At 42.1% G+C, this 22,388-nt stretch overlaps 1 protein-coding gene across 1 annotated transcript in view; it reads right to left on the bottom strand.

The window, feature by feature from the left end:
- Window positions 1-4,399: 4,399 nt before the first annotated feature.
- The window catches only part of LOC149079821 (nuclear receptor subfamily 2 group F member 1-B-like), a 46,570-nt gene continuing 28,581 nt past the window's right edge, over window positions 4,400-22,388 (bottom strand). Inside the window, exon 3 of the mRNA XM_089240317.1 lies at window positions 4,400-5,800. Coding sequence (XP_089096443.1) covers window positions 5,526-5,800 — 275 coding nt within the window. The 3' untranslated portion in view covers window positions 4,400-5,525. The remainder of the gene's footprint in view (window positions 5,801-22,388) is intronic.

Here is a 22,388-nt window from a genome sequence, read left to right as displayed (position 1 = left end):
AAAATGGTGATCCTCATAGAAATCAGTGTTAAAATTGCCGATTTTGGTGTAGAAATGCGGAAATTTGGTGGGGTTTCTGTCGCATCAATAATTTTAAGAACTGTATAGAATTCTCGATTTTTGAAATACTGAGTTCGCTTAGAGATATACGAAGCCCAGGAGATTAGATATGAAGTAATTAGCCTGCTTTCGAGTTGGATATCCATGCAATAACATTGATTTCAACTTTTTATTTATACGAGTATCTTCTCAAGCAAATTAAGCATGAAAATTAATGTCTCCGTATTGTCTTTTAATATTCAACTGCATAAATTCATGTGGGTTATAGGATATTTTAAAATTATTTATGGATCCGTAAAAAGTTCATCGAAAAAATTCCACAGCTTTAATTAAGCATTTTTTGAAGCAGAAACAGGCAGAGATAGATAACTTGAAGTTCAAAGGGGGGGGAATCAAAATACCTAGCGACCCTTTAAAAAAAGAAAAATATATATATATTTATTTTTACGTTTCTTTAAATCTAGATTTGTTTCTTTCATGAGTCGCGCTGGAAGTCGCCATATTGGTGAACTTAGACAAGGTTTGCATGTCCCTCAAAGAAAGAGGGAGATATCACGTGATCCAAAAAAGCCTCATTCAAGAAAACCCGGGCAACGCCGGGTATTATAGCTAGTATATAATATTTTCCCAAAAGGTGGTTGATGACTAAAGCAACCTTCAAACCCCTCTGCCCCCCCCCTTGTCAGCAGAAGTCAGCAAAATACTGAACCCCCGCCCCCCGTCAGCTAAATTTCATGAGCAGCTTAGAATATTTCATGTCTTCAAAAAAAGTGGTTGATGACGCAAGCAACCTTCAAACCCCTCTGCCCCCCCTTGTCAGCAGAAGTCAGCAAAATACTGAGCCCCCACCCCCCGTCAGCTAAAATTCATGAGCAGCTTAGAATATTTCATATCTTCAAAAAAGGTGGTTGATGACGTAAGCAACCTCCAAACCCCTCTGCCCCCCCCCCCTTGTCAGCATAAGTCAGCAAAATACTGAACCCCCCCCCCCCTCAGCTAAATTTCATGAGCAGCTTAGCATATCTTCAAAAAAGGTGGTTGATGACCTAAGCAACCTTCAAACCCCCCCCCCCCCTTGTCATCAGAAGTCATCTGAAATCCCCCCCCCCGTAACGTAATACTTAAATGACCCATTAGTTTCTAAAATTTATCATTTCAATTTTGCTCTTTCAAACAGTTTTTTCTGCCCATTTTTCATCAATAACTGAATTACTTTTATTGAGAACTAAATTAAATGAAATATTGTTAATTTTTTTCCTATTCTTACTTATTTGAAATTTAATTATTCTTTTTTTTAAATCTCATTCAGTTAAAATTTGGCAGAACAGAAATATTCCTTCCCATTGTTGTTTCTTTAAGTCCACGAGATCACATTTTATGCGCACGCAATGGTTAATTAGACTTTGATCTACATTTAAAGCAAGTTCAGAACGTTTATGCTACTCCGGGGGATCAAACCCAGACCTTAAAGTTTTTGTTAATCTTTCCCGATTCATGTGCAAAAGAAATCCCTTTATATTCCCGATTTATTTCCAAAGATTCTAAAGAAATCTCGTAAATAAAATAACACTGATAAGGGATAACCTTATTTTGTTTGGAACGCTTAATGGCGTCGTCCTCCCTGCTGATAAGAAAGGATATTATGCATATCTTTCTCTTGCGTATAATCGAGAAATTTCTTTACGATGCGTATTTCCCAAGATATTCATAATTTTATTGATAATAATTTCTATACTTTTGAAAAAATTTAGGCTAGGAAATTTTTTCCAGAATTTACAATATCGGATTTCTCCATTACTTAACAAATAAGCTGTATATGTCGTCTTTATTTTCTTGGTGCGGCGTCAGATGGCGCTACCGACGAAATTGATTAGTTTATTATTGATAATATTCCTTGCTTCAATTAATTTAGGGAAGGAAAAAATTTTTCAAAAGATTCACGTCAATTTGCAATGTGGCATTTCTTAGCAAATAAGCTAATTTTGTTTGTATTTCTTTGGTATGACGACAGATGGCGCAACCAACGTAATCGATTCCTTTTTTTTTTTCTGCGCTAAAATTGTGCGGTGGTTGGTTTTTTCTTATACTTTCTATCTCCTTTAATCGATTATAGACGGCGCCACAGGTACCCATTATGTCGATATATATATTATTCGATCGCCCAGATCTAAAAATTAACGGCTATCGCTATTTATTATGATTTTGTTTTTAATGTTTGTACCAAACTGATCTTGATAGTGGGAAAAGAAGAAAGATGGCGGTGATGAGTGACTCCCTCTTGACCTTTGATCTCACGCGCGAGCAGCTTTCCAACTGATAACAGTGTTAATGTGGTAATATGAAGAAAAAAGTTTATTTATTGTTGTATTAATATTATTATCAACGTTATACATCGATGCGATTCTTATCCCGATTATTCAACTGATAGAACATTCTCGAATGAATTATACGCGCTTTCGTATTCTTTCGATTTATTCTTCCGCTAACGGGTGGCACCTGACAGTGGCTTGTCGATGGAAATACGGAACTGATATCATCGCAAAGTGTCGCGGCACACCATCACACGGCTTTTATAATCCTCCCTGATGTACCTCGGCACCATAATTAAAGGATCTGGTGGTGGAAATGAACAAGAACTACTCAGAGTGGCATAGTGGTAAGATGCTCGTCTACAATCTACTGCCACCGTGAAGGCTGCCGTCGGGTCCAATCTTGGGGAAGGTCAAAGATAACCCTTTCCTTCCCTACCACCGATAGATGGCGCCTTCATTTCCGGCCCAATTCAATCGTTAGCAAATTGCTGTATGGCGATATGACCGGAGTTTGCGTGAGGTAAAGAGCAGCTGAATAATCGATTCAGTTGAATAATCGACCCTAAAGTCCTGTGGTGCAGCATTGTACAGATACCGTTGCACCACGAACCTTTAACATCGTTCTACCAATCTCACTGCAACCAAAATTTGCGACGGAGCACCATTCTGTGAGTGGTTATGTGTGGAAAAGGCCGGAAATTGCCCAACGAGAAAATAATATTACAGTTAAGCTCTTCCTCTCATAACAATCTTAAGTTCTATGGAAGAGCATTCTATCGATCTCATGACGGAAATATCCGGAAGCTGCCATGTGAGATCATGAAATGACGGTTGAACCCTTCCCTCGGAGCAACATTGCCACGAAACACCATTCTACGGATCTCTTGGCAGAAACCGGAAACTATCCCATAACACTGCGAAATTATGTTTGTTTGAGCTTTTCCCTCTTGGTAACCTCAAGTACCACGGAACATTATTCTATGCACCTAGAGATAAAAAGAGGGCCGGTAAACTTCGATAAGATAAAATGGCATCAAATGGCAATTAATCTGAAGAGCCATGGAGCACCATTCTATGGCTACCATGACGGAAGTGACCGGAAATTGTCCATCGAGACGTTTCGGAACTCTTTGCTCATGGCATCATTGCCACGGACATTCTGCGGACCTCATGTCAGAAATGACTAATGAAAGAGAGACCATCAAAGGACGTTTGAGCCCTTCCCTCATGGCAGTCTCACGTAACATGGTCATCTAAGAATCTTCTGTCAGAAATGACCCAGAACTACCGAGAGAGAGACCATCAAATGACAGAAAAGCTCTTTCCTCATGGCAGCCTGATGTTGGTTCTCTGTGGTTCTCAATTTCGAAGTGCGAATGCGAGCTGATCTTCCCATTAGAAAGTCTCACCACAGGGAGCAACAGGCCTACAATAGTACAAATAGTAAATCATTACACTTCACTTCTTAAATATAGATGGCAGCACTGAAAAATCAGACACAGCAATGGATACGCACTCGGACTGTTAGGTACACACACACTTCCGGCACAACTCACTCGGTAGTAAAATGCCCGTGGCAATAGACCGGAGTTATGCTCGGTTTGAAAGACAGAAAAGAAAGGCAGCCTGAAGTGCCACGGACATTCTAAGAACCCCCCTGTCAGAAATGGTCGACACCATCAAGTAACAGTAGGCAGTGGTATGACAATCCCAAGTATCACCGTCAGAAATGACCGGAAACTACCCATAAACAGACCATGAAATGGCGGTTAAGCACATCTTTCATGGCAACCTCAAGTGCACGGCCATCTTAAGGACCTCACGTCAGAAATGACCTAGAACTGCCGAGATTAACCATCAAATAGAAAAATCAAGATCTTCCCTCATGGCAAACCAAAATTCCATATTACGCCATTCATCGTACAGATCGAGGCATTGGTGAGTAGGCTACAGAACACTGCCCTGTAGGAGACCACTTGACAAAACAAAACCAACAATTCAACACAATCCACACACACACACACAAATAAAAGAACAACCAGAAATTTATTTTTGCCCATAAGCTGTACATTGAACATACACGTAAATTACATACATACATTATACAGCACTGATACGTAACACACTCAATACACAGAAACATACATAGGAACGCAATAGTGAACGGAAAAAAAAAATTTCCAGCATCGAATTTTCTAGAAATTTCATGACACAAAAATAACATTGTTGGGGAGGCAGAAAGGGGCGGCCAAATTGGATTTCTCGTTTCAAATATCCGATACACACAGATTTTAAGTACGTATATACTCTTATTGTACCCATTTAATAACCGGGATTAAGTTAAGGTTTGTCATTTCGTGACGGGGACACTCGGAAAAGGGGGGCACGTGCCCCCCCCCCCCATTCTAGTCTGTATTGATCCAGAAGAACCATGATTTTTTGATACTTGATGACTTATATTGTTGTACGGTATTTACATTGATATATAATGATACAGCAATATGCAGATTTTGAACAACGAATATTTACAGCTCTTTCTGTCTGTACAAATACATATCTTATATATATACTAATATACAGGGTATTGTTTGATATATTTTCCCATGTAAAAGTGCGGCGACGCCATCTTTGTTGTACACGGTGTGACGAATGAATGATGATGATGTGGTCAAGGTTGGTATTGACGGATAATTTGCCGGATGCACGGTGGCGCCACCTACGTCGAGTGTTGACGAACGGTCAGATGAGGAATCGTCTTAAGGTCCAGTAGCAAAATTTGAGCAAATTTCGTATGGGAGGTTGACGGGGTTGACACGATGCTTAACATGAACAACATCAATAGGCTGAAGATTCCTTGTTATTTTTCCCGGTGTCGATGACCACTTGGTGATAATCGATTGTGTCCGTGTCGTGGTGGCTATTTTTTTTTTTTTTTTAGACCTGATGATTATGGATCTTAGGTTTGACATCGGCGGTGATGTGTGAATGTCCGGCGGCTACATGGTGTTGCTGCTGTTGTCCAGACATGAGCGCCGTCAAGCACAGCAGCCAGTGCTGTTGCTGCTGTCCGGGATCGGCGGAAGCTGCGGCCGCGGCAGCGGCGGCGGCTGTAGCGAGGACCCCCGGGTGATGGCAGGGGCCCTCGGTCATAGGTCACTGGAGGGGCATGTAGGGCCAGTTGAACGAACTACCGCTCAGCAGCATGTCCCGGATCAGGGTCTCGATCGGGGTCTTGCCGACGAGCCTGACGAAGAAGAGCTGCTCGATGACCTGGGAGCTGACCGTCCTCAGCGAGGGCAGCCTCAGCAACAGCTTGCCGAACCTCGTCGGTTGGTTCGGGTACTGCGTTCTGCAATACTCCTCGAGGGCGCACTGAGATTTCTCCTGCAGGCCCTCTATGTGGGTTATGTCGGAAAGTCCGCAAGCATCTGGAAAAAAAAAAAGTAATACATGATATAGAGTATTGGCCGTTTCGCTGCCAACATATACACTTCTTACAATCACAGTGAGATCAGAGGGTCCGGCCCAGCCCCCCCCCCCCATACTAGTCTGCAAGTACCAGCTAACCAATTTACATTAACCATAAAAAACTGTAGTGCCAAATCTCATTGTGATACAACTTCACTTATTATCACTGACACACTTGGTGATAATTCGGCATATTCACAAAATGATTTGTAAATATTCCGCAATCACCAAAGTGATTTGTAAATGAGCCGAGGTTCACTCTCAAGAAATCTGTAAATATGCCATTGGTCAATCAAATGATCCGGGAACGTGCCGCGGGCCACTTCATTGATCTGGAAATGTGCCGCGGGTCACTCAACTGATATGTAAATAAACCGCGGGTCACTTGAGGCATTTGATAAATGTGCCGTAGGTCACTTAAGTGATGTGAGACTACACCGAGGGTCACTTATAAGTGATCTATAAATGTGCTGCGGGCCACTCAAGTGATTTGAAACTGTGCTGTGGGCCACTCAAGTGATTTGAAACTGTGCTGCGGGCCACTCAAGTGATTTGAAACTGTGCTGCGGATTTGAAACTGTGCAGCAGGGGTCACTTAATTGTTTTGTAAAAATGCTGCCCTTAGTCCATTTTTACTAAATTAGGTTCGAGATCGCGGGCCACACGTGGCCCCACGAACCATGGGATTAGCGTGTAGGATCTGAAAGTCAGTGTTTTTTTTTGGAACAAAAGTCGCCAAGTGGAGGAAAAAAATTCGCCAAAAAAAGAAAATTTTGCTTTTTAAAATATTTTTAAAAATTTACATTCACCCGGAAAAAAAACATATCATTTTGCACGCAGCGAGATCCATGTCACCCACTTAGGGAAACATGGTGCACCTAAATCACCCCCCCCCCCTCCCCAATCAGTGTTATTCCGTCTCTGGGCTCTAAGGGTCCCCCCAAGATAGAGACCAGCTTTGGTCTTTCTCAATTTCTTACTTCATAAATTACAATACAATTAATATACTGGTGTGACACGGAGCCCGTTGAAAAATCCTGCCCACGCCGTCTGTCTCTCCGGAATGTAAAAAGGCCCCAGGCCCCCCCCCCCCCAACGGCACATCTCATTCAGTCACAAAAAACGCGCCGAGAAAAGGGAAAAAATACCAACACAAAAAGAGAAATATTTAGTATTTTCTAAAAATATATATTTTCTAGGTAAAAAAAATCTAATTCGTTTAACCTTTTTTCCAGTTTTATCAGGAAAAATGAGAAAAAAGGGCACACTGGGGCCCCCCATACACACATTCACCTGACCCCTGAAGGCTTATTTTCCTCCTACTAAAGATGACATTAGATTTTCGCGACCACCGCTTTCTCTTTTCACTTCTTTTTTGCCTTATATGATATTATGCCCATCAAGCCCCCGTGGTCTCCCCCCCCCCCGCGGTCATGGCCGCCACTGACATTTTTCAGTGGATGCGGGGGGGGGCAGGGGGGCTCCACCTTCCTTCAATTCTCATCATGCTTTGCGATTTCCTGCTGATGTCAGCGATATCTATACTGAGAGGAATTGGGAAATAGGGTAAGGGGGGCTTATATATATTTTTCTATAATTTTTTCTTATATATTTTTTTGAACTCGCCCGCCCCCCTCTCTCCCGCCCCTTGTGAGATGTCCGTTTACTCTTCCGGAAGGATATATATATATAAAAAGGGTCGAATCATCAAATGTGGTCGAGCTGTCGGTTTTTGCGCCTGATTTGATCTTTGTGGCAGAAGGTGATGATTCCGAGTCCGGGGGGAGGGGCCCCACTTACCCCACGGGTTAAGGAAAAAAAAAATTTTTTTTTTTGTTATCGGATTGAGTTTATGGACGTTTCTTTCTGATCTCTTTTAGTGAGAGTTTATTCCCGCTACCCTCTCCTCCCTGTTTCTTGTGGATTCTGGAATTGACATCCCGGCGGGGAAATTTAGGGGGGACCCTCTGCTGAAATTGTGGCATTAAAAGGTCAGTAGTTGCCAACTGAACACACACACACACCTTTAATCACACCTGAATTTCAGAAGGAAGGGGGCTTTTTTGCTGGCAAATATTTATAATAACTGGCATAGCACGCAGGGCCGTCTTAACAGCATCACAGGCCCGTACGGGCAAAGTGATTTTTTTGGGTGCCCCCTTGGTCACAAATAGGTAACTAGATAACTCACAACCATGAATCCACCTCATGGACCCCTCATCGTATTGCAGGACTGGCCCGTCATTTGGGGGTGGGGGGGGGGGGGGCAACGGCCCACTGCCCCCCCCCCGGCTTTTGAAAATACACTAAAAATGGTATATATATATATACACATACATTTAGTACATGTGCTTTGCCCCCCCCCCCCCGGAAAAAGTTGAAATGACGGCCCTGTTGCAGGACCCCCTAGTGAATTCGAAATGCGAAAAGCACACACACACACACACATATAAAAAAAATAAGAATCGTCTCAGGGCCCCTCCCTCGTGGGAGAGAGTCATGAGTCTATCCCTCTACACTCTATAAAAGGAGGTGCGCAACCCCTTTACGGATACTTATGTTTATAGGGTGACCATATGATCCATATTTTACGGGCCATTCCCGTAATTAGGTCATCCTCGCTTGAATTTTATTAAAATCGAAAATTGAGATTATTTTCACACTTTTAAATTAATGCCTTTGGCAATTTTATTTTTCAGTTTTTTGACTGTATTTGGCAAATTTACTGGCCTTTAAAAAATTTTTTTTTGCATATAATCTGCAACTTAACTTACTTTTCACAATTTTTTGGCAACAATTAGCAACTTCAGTTGGCTTTGACATTTTTTGGCTACAATTGGCAACTTTACTCGTATTTGGCAACTTTTTCAGATAATTGGTGATATCTCGTGTAGGTCCCGATTTCCTGTATTTTTATGACGGAAATATTGATTGATCGGGTGTAGATTTTTATTGTGTTGTGTGTATTTTAAATTTTCTACCGGAATACCTTTCGCGGGCCGGATGGAACTTCTTGGCGGGAAGCATTTGGCCCGCGGGCAGGAGGTTGTGCACCCCCGCTCAAGAGCATTATGGGGGCCCGTTGTCGGAGTCATGTTCTGCGGCCCCTTTCTGGATGGAAATGCAAATTTCTTGAAAGGCATAATATCAAATGTCGTTATCATAGGGTCCTTCGATATGCCTGGATGCAATCCTGGATGAGCCCGTGTGGGCCCCAGGCGTTAAGACGTTGAGGCGTTTTTGTTGGATCCAGGATCCTCCTCCAGCCTTGGTGCCTGAGATGATACGTAATTTTTCTTCTCTTTTATCACACGATAAATTTACTTTGGAACATCCTGTCCTGGGGCAGCACCAAAGATCTTAGCTAAGGACAAAAAGGCAGCCGATTTCGTGGCCCTAGAATTTGTGTCCTGACTTTCTTTGTCGACTCTTTTGGTTGCTCACTGACATAGTCCTTCGCTATCTGGGTTACTCTTTAGGCCATTCATATGCTTGCACAATTTCTTGGTCAAACTTTTCGCCACTCACCGATCTTGTATCTCACTGACCTGATCCCACGCTTTCTGATCACTTTCCATGCTCAAACATTCTAAAGGTTTTTTCCGGTCACTCACACTCTCTGCACACTCCCTTAGTCGCACATTTGACCGCTCACCCGAACTGTTCCTTCACTCTTTAGGTCACTCCTTGGGTCATTCGCATACTTGCAAACTCGCATACAGCACCTCCTAGAGATAAACTAAGTAACTCTAAGAGCACTCTTTTGGCCACTCACATGATTGCAAAAACTGTCTAGGTCACTCGTTTCGTGTTTCGTCACTCAACTGACCTAGTCCCTCGACAGCAGGGACGTACGCAGGATGGACCTGTGGAGGGGGCACAAAAGACTTGGGAGTGTCACAAAGGGCTTGGGAAGGACAAAATTTTTGAGACATTTTGAGTTGCCACCCTTTAAAAAAGCATTTAAATTAATAGAAACTGATTAACATGGTACATACAGGGCATTCCCTTTCTCGATATTTAATTTTTTTTCACCGAATTATTATTATTTTTCTTCTAATTTTTGGTAGGCTTTGGGGGAGAGGGCCACGGGCACCTCGAGCACCCCCCCCCCGTGTTCACCCCTTACGGTTTTGCCATTTGTGGGCTATAGAAATTTTGCCACCCTTCCCACCATTCTACTAATTTTCTTGACCATTCATTCCTCAAATTTGCCACCCTCCCTCGCACTCGCCACCCTGGGCTATAGCCCACTAAGATTCTCTGTAAATACGCTTGATGTCCCCCCACGCGTTAACACGGCACTGCCAGAATGAACCATTGCCTCCCCACAAGGGTGTTCTAACAAGGGTCCGGGGCCCGGGGCAGTTACGATAATGTTTTTTTTCTCAAAAAAAAAAAATCCATGCTATAAATTTTCTATATATGGCTCCGTGGAAAATCTGGATTGGGGGCTCGCCAAAGATCCCAGACTGGCGGCCCTTGCTCTAGGATGTCTTAAGGGGGGCCATGGAATGGACACCGATCAGTCTCAGACGACGATGTCCGCAAACAAACAAAGGGATTCCAATCTATAAACTGCTGAAGTAAATTTATCGCTGACCCTTCGATCGAATGGGCCCCCTCCCCTCCCCCCAAACACCTCCTCCTCCGTCAACGTCTCAGACGCGAGACAGCTTCCATAAAAATGACCATCGAAGAAAAAAAAAATCGCCTCCATCTTGATAAGATCGTGACGGTTGTAACCAAAGCCGCTTGTAAGTTAAGCGTACCCACTCAATGTTAAAGAAAGGCCGCGGAATTGATGGCAGCGCCATCTGAAGTTTGATGGGTCAAACTTGCCGATTGATCACGTGGTTCCCACGCTTCCCTTCCCTTGATCGCGTTATTCCGATTTCAACTTTGATTTATTTTTCAGCCTATTGCTACGGAACCTAAAAATCTTAATTCCCACTAAAGCGGACATTTTTTACTTCTTTATAGGAGACGTACTTGTGCATAAAAATATAAATCACTCAGTAACAATAACAATGTTATCGACACTTCAACAGCTAAATCTACACTTGTGAACACCCGTCTTCGTGTTCATTTTACACCCATCAAATGCACGCGGACTTATTCAATAAATATAATTTTAGTTGGCCATCAGAAGGCCCGTTTTTATAATTTTAAAGATGAACAATTTGCCAAAATAACCACGAGCAATAACCAACCTAACCGAGAGTCTTCACATGAGTAAGTAAACAAAATGGCGCCGTGATGGGGGAAATGCATTATGGGAAATGACTTTCCTACCCGATGCTAGCAGCCAATCACAGGCCAGAAGGTACCCATCTAAACAGAGAGGGCGCTGATGCCGTTTGGCTACCAGTTTAACGATAGGACTGTTTACGCTTACTCTTAATGCAGCTTTGGTTGTAACCTTGGGGGCGGGGGAAAGTGCTCCTCTTCTCTCTCTCTATCTCTCACTAATAGAAGGAAAAATATCTATTGGCCCCTAAGGGCACCGAAAAAATTCCAGAAGTAATCGGACACTGGTCATCACCACGTAAGCTGGAACTGAGGACTGAGTCAGAGCTGCTCTTACTAGGCGCGGGGGCCCAGTGTGCGAAAATAATAGCTGGGGCCTGGTACGTCTCGACAATTTCAGGGCACCAAAAATGTGTGGGAACCCTTCGTCCCGATTTTTTTGGAGAGAGGAGGGGGGGAATCCGCATCGTATCCATTATTTAAGAATTTGTAGGAATCTGAGGTAAAAGTCCATACAGAAATATTTGAAAACACAATTAAATGTAGATCAAGGCAAAAAAATGGATGAAAACTTAGCACTGAATGTAATTTTGAACTAATGGCAGAAAAAAAAATCCCGAAACTAATGAAAATTGTAGACTTTACGAGTTGAAAATAATTCGAAAGAAATTATTCTAGAATTCATGGAAATTGCGAATTGACGGAAGGGAAAATTCTAGAATATATTGATAGAAATTGAGAATTATTGGAATTGATAATTTGAGAATGGATGGAAATTCAGTGTCAAAGGATGAAATAAGAATTCAAGAATTAATGAAAGAATTGACGATGGACAAAAATTCCATAGATGATGATAATTCAGAATTGATGAAAGAAAAAAAGTCCAGAATCGATGAAAATTGAGAAATAATAAAATTGATAATTCTAGAATGGATTGAAATTGAGAAATAATAAAATTGATAATTCTAGAATGGATTGAAATTGATAATTAATGAAATTGATAATTCTAGAATGGATTGAAATTGATAATTAATGAAATTGATAATTCTAGAATGGATGGAAATTGATAATTAATGAAATTGATAATTCCAGAATGGATGTAAATTCAGTGTCAAAGGATGAAATAATTTATTCGAGAACTAATGAAAGAATTGACGTTGGACAAAAATTCCATAGATGATGATAATTCAGAATTGATGAAAGAAAAAATTCCAGAATCGATGAAAATTTATAATTAATGAAATTGATAATTCTAGAATGAATTGAAATTGATAATTCTAGAATGAATTGAAATTGATAATTCTAGAATGAATTGAAATTGATAATTCTAGAATGAATTGAAATTGATAATTCTAGAATGAATTGAAATTGATAATCCAAGAGTGAATTGAAATTGATAATCCAAGAATGAATTGAAATTGATAATTGATGAAATTGTTAATTCCAGAATGAACAAAAATTTCAGAATAAAAGGAAAAAAATAATTCCAGAGTTGTTAAAATATAGAACTTACAGTAGAAAAAAATTCCAGAAATTGTGGAAATTCATAATTAACCGAAAAAATAATTTCAGAATTGGCGAAAGACTCCAATAGTTTTTGTCATGAACGCGGGGTCCCACTAAAGCTTGGGGTCCGATGCCGCCGCACCTATCACTACTCCCCCCCCGCCCCCAAGGGTGGCTCTGGACTGAGTCTTCTTGAAACACCGGATTGAACAACCGCCCCCTCCCTATTTTTAACCGGTAGCACGTGCCTGCAGTTGACTTCATAACTGGTACCGATGGTGTACACGGGGGTAAGAGTACTTCACCCACGCCATCATTCTATGGAAATTGAGCCCCCCCCTCCCCCATTTAAACGATCGAGAGTAGGCGCCCACCACCACCACCACTACCCATCCTATTTATTAATACCCTCGGTATTGGACAAACCGCTCTCTGATGAGTCACCATCATCATCGAGCCACGAGAGCCGTTTTGTGGTGGTGGTGGCGGTGGCTCCTCTTCCATGTTATAGGCATATCGCATTGGTTGCACCCCTCCCCGCCCCCGTGAATGCTTTGCCCATAGCTCCTTTTTTTTTATATATATAAATGTGGGGGGGGGGGAGACTTATTATTATATCAGTGGCTGTTTTTTTACGTCTAGATTTTAACACGTTGCGGGATGACGGGGGTGGCGGTACATGGAAGCGTCACATCTGTGCCATTTTTGCAACATTTTGTGAGCTGAGTTGTCACCGTCATCATCTTTGGACAGTAGTCATCTTTGGATCTACTTGTTTGGATTTACATCGATCTTTTTTTTTTTGTGGGACCAGCCTGGCCCACCCCACATCCTGCAGCAGAGCCCATAGGCTTAGGATTTTTAGTGCCCCCCCCCCAGACCAGACTTTCCACGGACCTCTCTGTAGTTAATTTATAGTGGGAAAAAGCAAAATATGGTAAGAATCGTCCCGCACCTACGGGCACGCTACGGGAATGGTAAAAAAATGGGTAAGAATAATAATGGTCACTAAATCGAAACTGTCATTAATCTGCCTTCATCACGATGGACATTGAACACATTCTGTTACTATCGAATTTCACTTGGGACCCAGTTGATCTTGAAACATAAAAAGGGGGTAGGACGGTCTTTCAATTGCAATCATGGGGGGGGGGGGGGGGCAAAACAGTGAGAGATATTCTACCTTAATGAGCGGGCTTACGGCCCCCAAATGGGAGATGGGGGGAGGGGGCTGACAGGGCTCTAGCCCGGAACGATTATCATCATTTTTTGCTTTTTCACGCTATAAATTAACAACAGAAGGGGCCCGTTAAAAGTCTGACCGAGGGGCCCGCAAAAGATTCCAGCCTAGGGGCCTCGCTACAGGATGTGGGGGCCATGAGCGGGCTACTTCATTGATTTTGAAAACGGGGCCCGGGATGATAATCATCATTTTTTTATTTTTCACGCTATAAGTTCATCATAAAGGGGCTCGTGAAAGTCTGGTCTGAGAGGGGGCGCGAAATATTCCGGTCTAGGAGCCTGCCCCCCCCCCCGAGACACTCAAGAGATCTGGTACTCATACCCCTCCCCCAATTTGGATTAGCTGTGCCGTATTGAAGCATGGGCCCACCCAAGTTGGCCCGGGAAGCCTCAAGTGCCGAGAGAGAGAGAGAGACTGATATAAATTTAAATCTGATTAAAAATACAAGGGTAAGCACGCAAATTGATTGACGTGCAGACATTTTTTTAGTCAGGTAGGGCCTCAGAAACATTCCTTCTCCCGCGGGGCCACACGATGCTCTTAAGACGGCTCTGTGGATTAGGGCGAAACAAGTCAAATAACGCAGTCAACATATTTCGGGCCCGGGATCCCTTTCCCCCCGGAATCGGAAAGACACGACAAAAGCTCCTGGAAATCGAGGAATCCATAAATTCATGGAAGACACTACTTGTCACAAGTAAGTCAAATAATTCGAAGGTCGCTCCTCGGTAATGACTGACCAAGACATTCAAAAACAATACAGGACGATCTTTTCTTACTTTTCTTAAGAAAAAAAACCCCATATCCTCGGCTATGACATGACCCACGCAAGAAGCGATGTCAATGACCCTCCTAGTGCAGGCTCAACGACGGCCCCATCATCAACAAGCTTTCACATAAAAGAGGAAAAGTAAAAGCTCGTCAAGGAGGAGGACGAGGAGGTGGTAGCAACAACTTTCTTGAAGAGGGATTAATGCCTGAAAGGTCATCGAAAGGGAAGGAGGCAGAAGCACCTTCAAACATCTTGACAACAGCCCTGACCTTCCATTGTGTGAACAGGACTTACCTTCAAGAATGTGGTGTCTGTCTATCTTCAAGAAACGTTTAACCGTACATGCTCGACCCATGTCCCGCGGGCCAAAAGGGGGGGGGCCCTCGGAGTCATCTGGTGTGGCCCCGCTATCCCTAACCTAATTATGTACACCTTAATTGAGCGGGACATTTCTAGATTACTTAAATGGCCCGCAGAGCAGTTCCATAAGTGTTCCATAGGCGCATTCTCTGATCACTGAAGTGGCCCACAGCACATTTCCAGATCACTTAAGTTGACGCGGAACATTTGCAAATCGCATTTACGGATAAGTAATTCTGGGTGCTGTTAAAGATCACTCAAGTGACCCGCGGCACAGTGTAAATTAAATTAAGTGCCATGCGGCACATTCCAAGTGATGGTACAAATTTTCTACACATTTCTAAGCACGCATTCCGCTCCTATTTTTAGGCACGCAAGCGCCCTACGTATTTTCAGGAGTACACACACATCTCCTACGCACTTCAAGAGATGATGTTCATATCCTAAGCATTTCGAGGGAGTACGTCCTGCTTTCTACGCATTTCTGTGAGTACGTCGGGAATTCCACGTATTTTGTAGAGGAGTGCGCACGCATTCTTTTTATTTCGCACGCAAGCGTCCTACACATTTCAAGATGTACGAGACTCCTACACATTCCAAGTGTTGATAAAAATTTTCTATACGCATTTCTAAGCAAGCATTCTTCTAATATTTTTAGGCATGCAAGCGTCCTACATATTTCAAGGAATACATGCCTCCTGCACACTGTGAGGGATGATGCTCACATCTACGCATTTCAAGGGAGTGCGCCTTCCACGTATTTCTATGGCAGGGCCGGAACTAGAGGAACCGGAAAGGGGGAGGGGCAACTGCTCCTGTGGCAAAATTTAGGGGGGCGGCAGTTTTAGATGGAAACAAAGAACGCCGTTATAAAATTATTGAATTTTAAAGTTATGAGGGCGGCACAATAATGTTTGCCGCGGGCGTCAAAAATCCTAGTTACAGCCCTGTCTATGGGTGCGCACGCATTCTTCTGATTTTGATAGACACACAAGCGTCCTGCACATTCCAAGAGATATGAAAGTCCTACGCATTCCAAGAGGTACGCAACTCCTATGCATTTCTAGGAGTGCGTACGGATTCTTCTCTCTTGGTCTCCAGCGTTAGGAAAAAAACAGACTTTATATAGGCATGCAAGTGTCCTACACACATTTCAAAAAGTACACGCCGACTAAGCATTTCAAGAGGCAGGCATCTCGTACGCTTTCCAAGGAGTACACGCCTCCTGCGTATTCCAAAAGATAATACAAATTTTCGCACCATTTCCAAGCAGTGTTCACGCATTCTCCTCATTTTTCTAGGCACAAAAGCGTCCTACACATTTCAAAGAGTACGCGCCACGGTGGTGCACCTGTCCCGCAGCATTTCATGGGGGGGGGGGGGGGGGAACTCGGCTTCTGCACATTTTTAAAAATACGCAAGCTTCCTGCACATTCCCGGAGTGGTCAGCTACTGGAAGTACGCAACATTGAAAAAGACCGCACTAACTAGACCAGCGTGCTTCAACCATTTTACAGCTGCAGAACGGTGGGAATGAAAGAAATAATTTGCGGATCGGCAAAAGAATTAATAAGTAGGAGAAATAATTTCAGAGGGCCAGATAGTAAATGCATGAATAAGAGAAATAATTCGCAAAGGTAAAAAAAGGAAATAAGTAGGAGAAATAATTTGAGAACTGTGTGGCAAAAAATAAAAAACAGGGAGGAATAATTTTCGGACCAGCAAAAAAATAAATAAGTAGGAAAAGTAATTTGAGGACCGACAAAAAAGTAAATAAGAGGGAGAAATATTTTGAGGACTAGCACAAAAAATGAATAAGTAGGAAACGTAATTTGTGTAGACCAGCAAACAAATAAATAAGGAGAAATATTTTAAGGACTAGCAAAAAATTTAATAAGTAGGATAAATAATTTTCGGAACTGCAAAAAATAAATAAGTAGGAGAAATAATTAGAGAACCGACAAAAAGTGAATAAGTAGGAGAAATAATTTGAGGACTAGCAAAAAATGAATAAATAAGATAAATAATTTCCGGACCTGCAAAGTAGGATAAATAATTTCCGGACCTGCAAAGTAGGATAAATAATTTCCGGACCTGCAAAGTAGGATAAATAATTTTCGGAACTGCAAAAAATAAATAAGTAGGAGAAATAATTTGAGGACCGACAAAAAGTGAATAAGTAGGAGAAATAATTTGAGGACTAGCAAAAAATGAATAAATAAGATAAATAATTTCCGGACCTGCAAAGTAGGAGAAATTATTTAGGATGTTATAAACCTGGATTATTTGGGATATTCCTTTGTAAGCTCGACGTTGGACCTGAGCTATGGGTCCCGACCTAGACTTGATTCGTACGGGCTTCTGAGATGGGTCGTACAAACCCACTTACAGTAAGGGATTCTTGAGCTTTGGGTCACGGCCCAAACTTGATTCAGGGGCTCTTCAGCTATGGGTCACTACCCAACTTTTGATTCGCAAGGCGGTTCCCTGTCCAAATTCTGCCAATTTACGTGCAGTCGAGGGCTCTTGAGCTATGGGTCACGGCCCAGACTCGATTCGTACAGGCTTCTGAGATGGGTCGTACAAACCCACTTACAGTAAGGGATTCTTGAGCTATGGGCCGCGGCCCAAACTTGATTCAGGGGCTCTTTAGCTATAGGTCGCGGCAGAAACTTGATTCAGGGGCTCTTTAGCTATGGGTCACGGCACAAACTTGCTTCAGGGGCTCTTTAACTACGGGTCACTACCCAACTTTTGATTCGCAAGACGGTTCCCTGTCCAAATTCTGCCAATTTACGTACAGTCGATGGCTCTTGAGCTATGGGTCACGGCCCAGACTCGATTCGCAGTGGATTCCCAAATGAGCCGTGCAAATCCACTTGCAGTCCCGTTATAAAGGCGCGTCGACTGGTAGAACTAATTTCCAAAAAACAAACAGTCCCGCGGTTCGCGAAGCTGATTTTTCGGGTCGCCGCTGAAAAAAAAGGTTAAGAACCCCCCTGCTACAATCGAATCGGTCCACGCGATCCAGCGTTGAACCGGACAAATTCTCTCTAGACATCGTCAATATAATCGATGAAAATATTAAATCACCGACATGAATGAGACCTGAACCATCAACGAATGTCGTGTTTTTCCATGAACATGATCTCAGTCGTCATAATAATAAAAACGAAAGGAAAAACCAAAAAAAAAACACCATAAACAGGTAAAGTTAAATGAAAAGAGACTCCATTGCACAAGGTTCTCTCTTCTTTTTTTTTTAAAGGGCGTTATTTTTTTAAAGCGTTTTTTATTATTATTTTTGCTGGTGGCCGCTAGTGTGTATTTGTATGTACCTCATAATTCTTAGGAACCGAACATCCGGGTTCGTTCGTATGAAGGAAATTGACCTTGAGGAAGGGGGGGGGGGGAAAGAGACGTTGGTTCTTTTCGTTCTGTAGAAGGAAGAGCACAGATTCAACAACGTCCACCATCTCCTGATGAGAAAAGAAAACGTTTCTCCACCCACTGATGGTTGCCGCGTGTGTGAGTTGCCGTTTCTTTTCACTTCAAACGCTCTTTTTTTTTTTTGGTTTCTTGGGAGAGAAAATATCTTTTATGGAATTTTTTTTTTTCTTTTGGAAGACACTGTATTTGGTTTTTTTTTTTTTTTTTTTTGGTTTTTTTTTGCATTTGTGAATAGAGTCGGTCCCGTGTGCACCTTGATGCACTTTGGAAATTGCGTTTGGATATTTGGGATGTTTTGTTGAAATTTTGTACCAATTAAGGCTATTCGAAGGGTTTTTTTTATTTTTTTTGAATGCATCGACAGGCGCGTTCGTCTCCTTGAATCATCGTGGATGGTTTCAAGCGAGGGTTGCTCAACATTTTCGGGAGCGCGGGCCACATCATTAGTTTGAGGAAAGTGTCGCTGGCCAACTCAAGTAATCTGTAGATGTGCCGCTGACTGTTTGAGCGATCTGTGCCGTGGGTAACTGAAATCATCTGTGAATGTGGCCGCTGTCTGTTTGAGCGATCTGTGAATGTGGCCGCTGTCTGTTTGAGTGATCTGTGAATGTGCCGCTGACTGTTCAAGTAAGATGTGAATGTGCCGTGGGTAGCTGAAATTATCTGTGAATGTACCGTGGGTAATTGAAATGATCTATGAATGCGGTCGCTGTCTGTTTAAGTGATTTGCCAATGCGTTGCGGGTAATAGAAATGAACTGAAATGATCTGCTAGAACAATATTGCAGCCCTCTTCAATGCATTAAAACCCCTCTTTTACGGCTAATAATGAATAATAATTTCTCGTATGCATTTATAAACCGCTGATTAATGGTTACCCCCATGGCCCCCTGACCGGGCTGAATCCCTGGAGCACGGGACAATTACGATTTATTATTATATTTTTTTTTTCGTGATGCAAATTCACTATAGAAGGGCCAGTGAACATATGTCCACATGGAGGCCTTATTCCAGGATGTAGGGCCGTGGTTACCCCTCTTTTACGGACCAATTTTTTTTTTTTTTTTGATCCCACCCTGTGCAAGAAAGGGGTTTTACTGTATTTAAGGCTGAAAATGTTATTCACAACCAATAAAAATTTTGTCTTAGGTCCTGTCAAAAATCGAGGGCCCGCTCAAAGATGTAGGGGCCATGAATTTTACAAGCATGTGTGTCTGTTTATCAAAATCGACATGTTTTTCATCATTAGTTCAATAGAATTTCAAGTTGAAGCAGTTATCGTAAAATATCATATGTAATCAATGCAATAAAATCCAATTTTGCGGCCAGTTGCGATCTTCCCCTTCGCACCTGATCTAGTGCCATTAGCAGAAAAAGAAACTTTTGCAAAAGAATTTTCAAACTGCATATAAATACGCTGATCGTATTTCCTCGAGAGAAATACGGGAACAGGGATTCCAAATACGGGAAAATACGGGACATAGCCAATTATCACCAGAAATGTCGCCAAAACTGAACAAAATTGCTAAATATTGCTGTAATTACGGGGGTAATTAAACAATATGGCGTTAAATGAAGCATTGGTGCAAATTGCGTGGATTAAAATAAATTCCACGAGATAAAACGTTCACCAAGACAAATGTGGGAGATTAATGTTCTAATTTATAGTTGTAATTATCATAATATAATTTATGAGTTGAAAAATAATTTCAATCTTTGACTTTAATAAAGAATAGAAATCCAAGTAGGCTTCACGTAAAAACGGGAAAAACCGGGACACTTTTGAAAAAAAAATCGGGACGGCCAGAAAAACAGAAAATACCGGGATGCTCCCGGGAAATACGGGACGTATGGTCACCCTACATATATGAAGTATATAATTATTGTATCCTATATATAAATAATTTTAAACTGAGAATATTGGAATTTACACGTTTCTGCAAGCGAAAGTTTCAAAATTCGGTTCTTCGCATCATTTCAATCTCCTGAATAATCAGTCAAAATGCTACAATTTTTCCGGATCTCGCACTCTTTCCGGATGCTCTCCCGCACCCGCGGTTAAGAACCACTGACCTAATTAATCAATTACATCAATCACGAAAATAACAATATAATTTCGATAATATTTAAGGTGGAAAACAAGAGTACCAACGGGATAATAAAATCACCTACTTCAAGAGCTCATTTCTAAAAATAGAAATGGCTTCTCAATGCCAGTCTCTGAGTAGGGTTGTCATTTATTCATGCTAAAATATAAAACATCTAGCTGCAAGGCTTAAATACAGGGTGGGGGGAAAAAAGTCTGTAGAAACTTTAAAAATTCATAAAAACAGGAAACATAACCGAAATAAAAAAATGGTTTGCACGGTTAGCATCGCTGAAGAGGTCACGGGAATTTTTTTAAGACAGGAAAAAAAACTCAAGAAACAGCCGATAGGTGGCATTGACGTACACAAGTCAAAGAAAAGGTACGCAAATAACGAGCAGTACGTGTTCCACGTGACCACCACCACAGAGGATAACACATTGCCGGCGAGTCACAAATCCAGCAACGGCAGATTGCAGCAAGTTCACATACACGGTTTACAACGGTGAACTGATTGTGGATTAGGAACGCAAGTTCTTATAACCGTCTCATTTGCATATTTCCATCGAAGTCGCTCGTACCAACGCCACCTATTGGCCGCATTTTGAGTTAATCTTTTTTCCTGTCTTGAAAAAAATCCCCGTGACCTTTTTAGTGATGCTAACCCTGCAAACCGTTTTTATTTCGATTTTTATTCATTTTTAAAGTTTCTACGGACTTTTTGCCCCCCCCCTTCCGTATTATACAAAGCCAAATCGTTACTGTATTCGGTGCAAATGGGTTAAACGGATATAAACTGGTCCAGCACATAATACGCTAGGGATGCACAACGTCTGGCCAAATGCCGCCGCCAAGGGGCTCAATCGGGCCAGCGGAAGGCGTTCCGGTAGAAAAGTATCAAAAGATACAACCCGATAAATACTTAGGCTGACCATATTTCTTTCATAAAAATACGGGATGCCAACGAAAAAACTGTAAAGTTGCCAATTACAGCCGTAGTTTCTAAGTGATAATATAATAATAATTAATATTCGAAATTTTTTAACTGAAAAACGGGAGAAAAACTTTACATATTTGGATAATATTTTTTCCGAAATTATGCCTCCAGGATCAACGATTCACCAGTAATTTGCGGCAAGTTGAATTACATAATCACACCCTTTGTATTTACAGTTGTCGTGTGAATCATAATATTCGATTATGTGGGGGAAAAAGTAGTTGAAATTATTACATCAAGCGGAGAACTATTGTAACACTGTCTCTATGGGAGAAAGTTTGGTTCCAGACATCCTATCCGTTAAAGCGGGGGTATCTGTTTATCCGTTACCCGATCAAGCAGATCCGACTATAGCTCGCCATAGATTTATGTATGCTCCGGTCCATGTCAAGTCCAGCATCTTCGTGAAGTTCTAGTCGCTTCAGACATTACCCGTCACCGACAGTTTTCGAACTGACCAGATACTTGTCATTTCGCCTGAAGCCTGTTCAATGGGCAGAAAGGCCAGCCACTTAGTGATTGGTCGGTCACTTCGCGATATACCGTGTGTCTGACCAAGGCCGTCTCAAGAGCAGCGTGGGTCCTCGGACCAAATTATTTTCCTGAGGCCCTACCTACTACTACTAAACCCAGACATGCACCTCGTCCATATTCCTTTGCGGAACCTCTAACGAATTGGTACACGCGGGAATGTGCGTGTACGTGTAGTGAAACCTGATGTGAAGTTTGTTTCTGTGTAATGCTTGTTATGTGTAGTGCTGCCATCTTCCACCAGTTTTTCTAACTATGAGTGAACTGTAATGATTGAATAATTAATCGTTGTAGGCATGTTGCTCTCTGTGGCGAGACATTTTAATGGGGAGATCGGCTCGCATTTGCGACTCG

Source organism: Pholcus phalangioides, unplaced genomic scaffold (assembly GCF_987345545.1).
Source record: "Pholcus phalangioides strain wild (caught in Gottingen) unplaced genomic scaffold, Ppha-v1.0 ptg000012l_1, whole genome shotgun sequence".
Taxonomy (NCBI): Eukaryota; Metazoa; Arthropoda; class Arachnida; order Araneae; family Pholcidae; genus Pholcus; species Pholcus phalangioides.
This window is presented reverse-complemented; position numbering and strand designations above follow the sequence as displayed.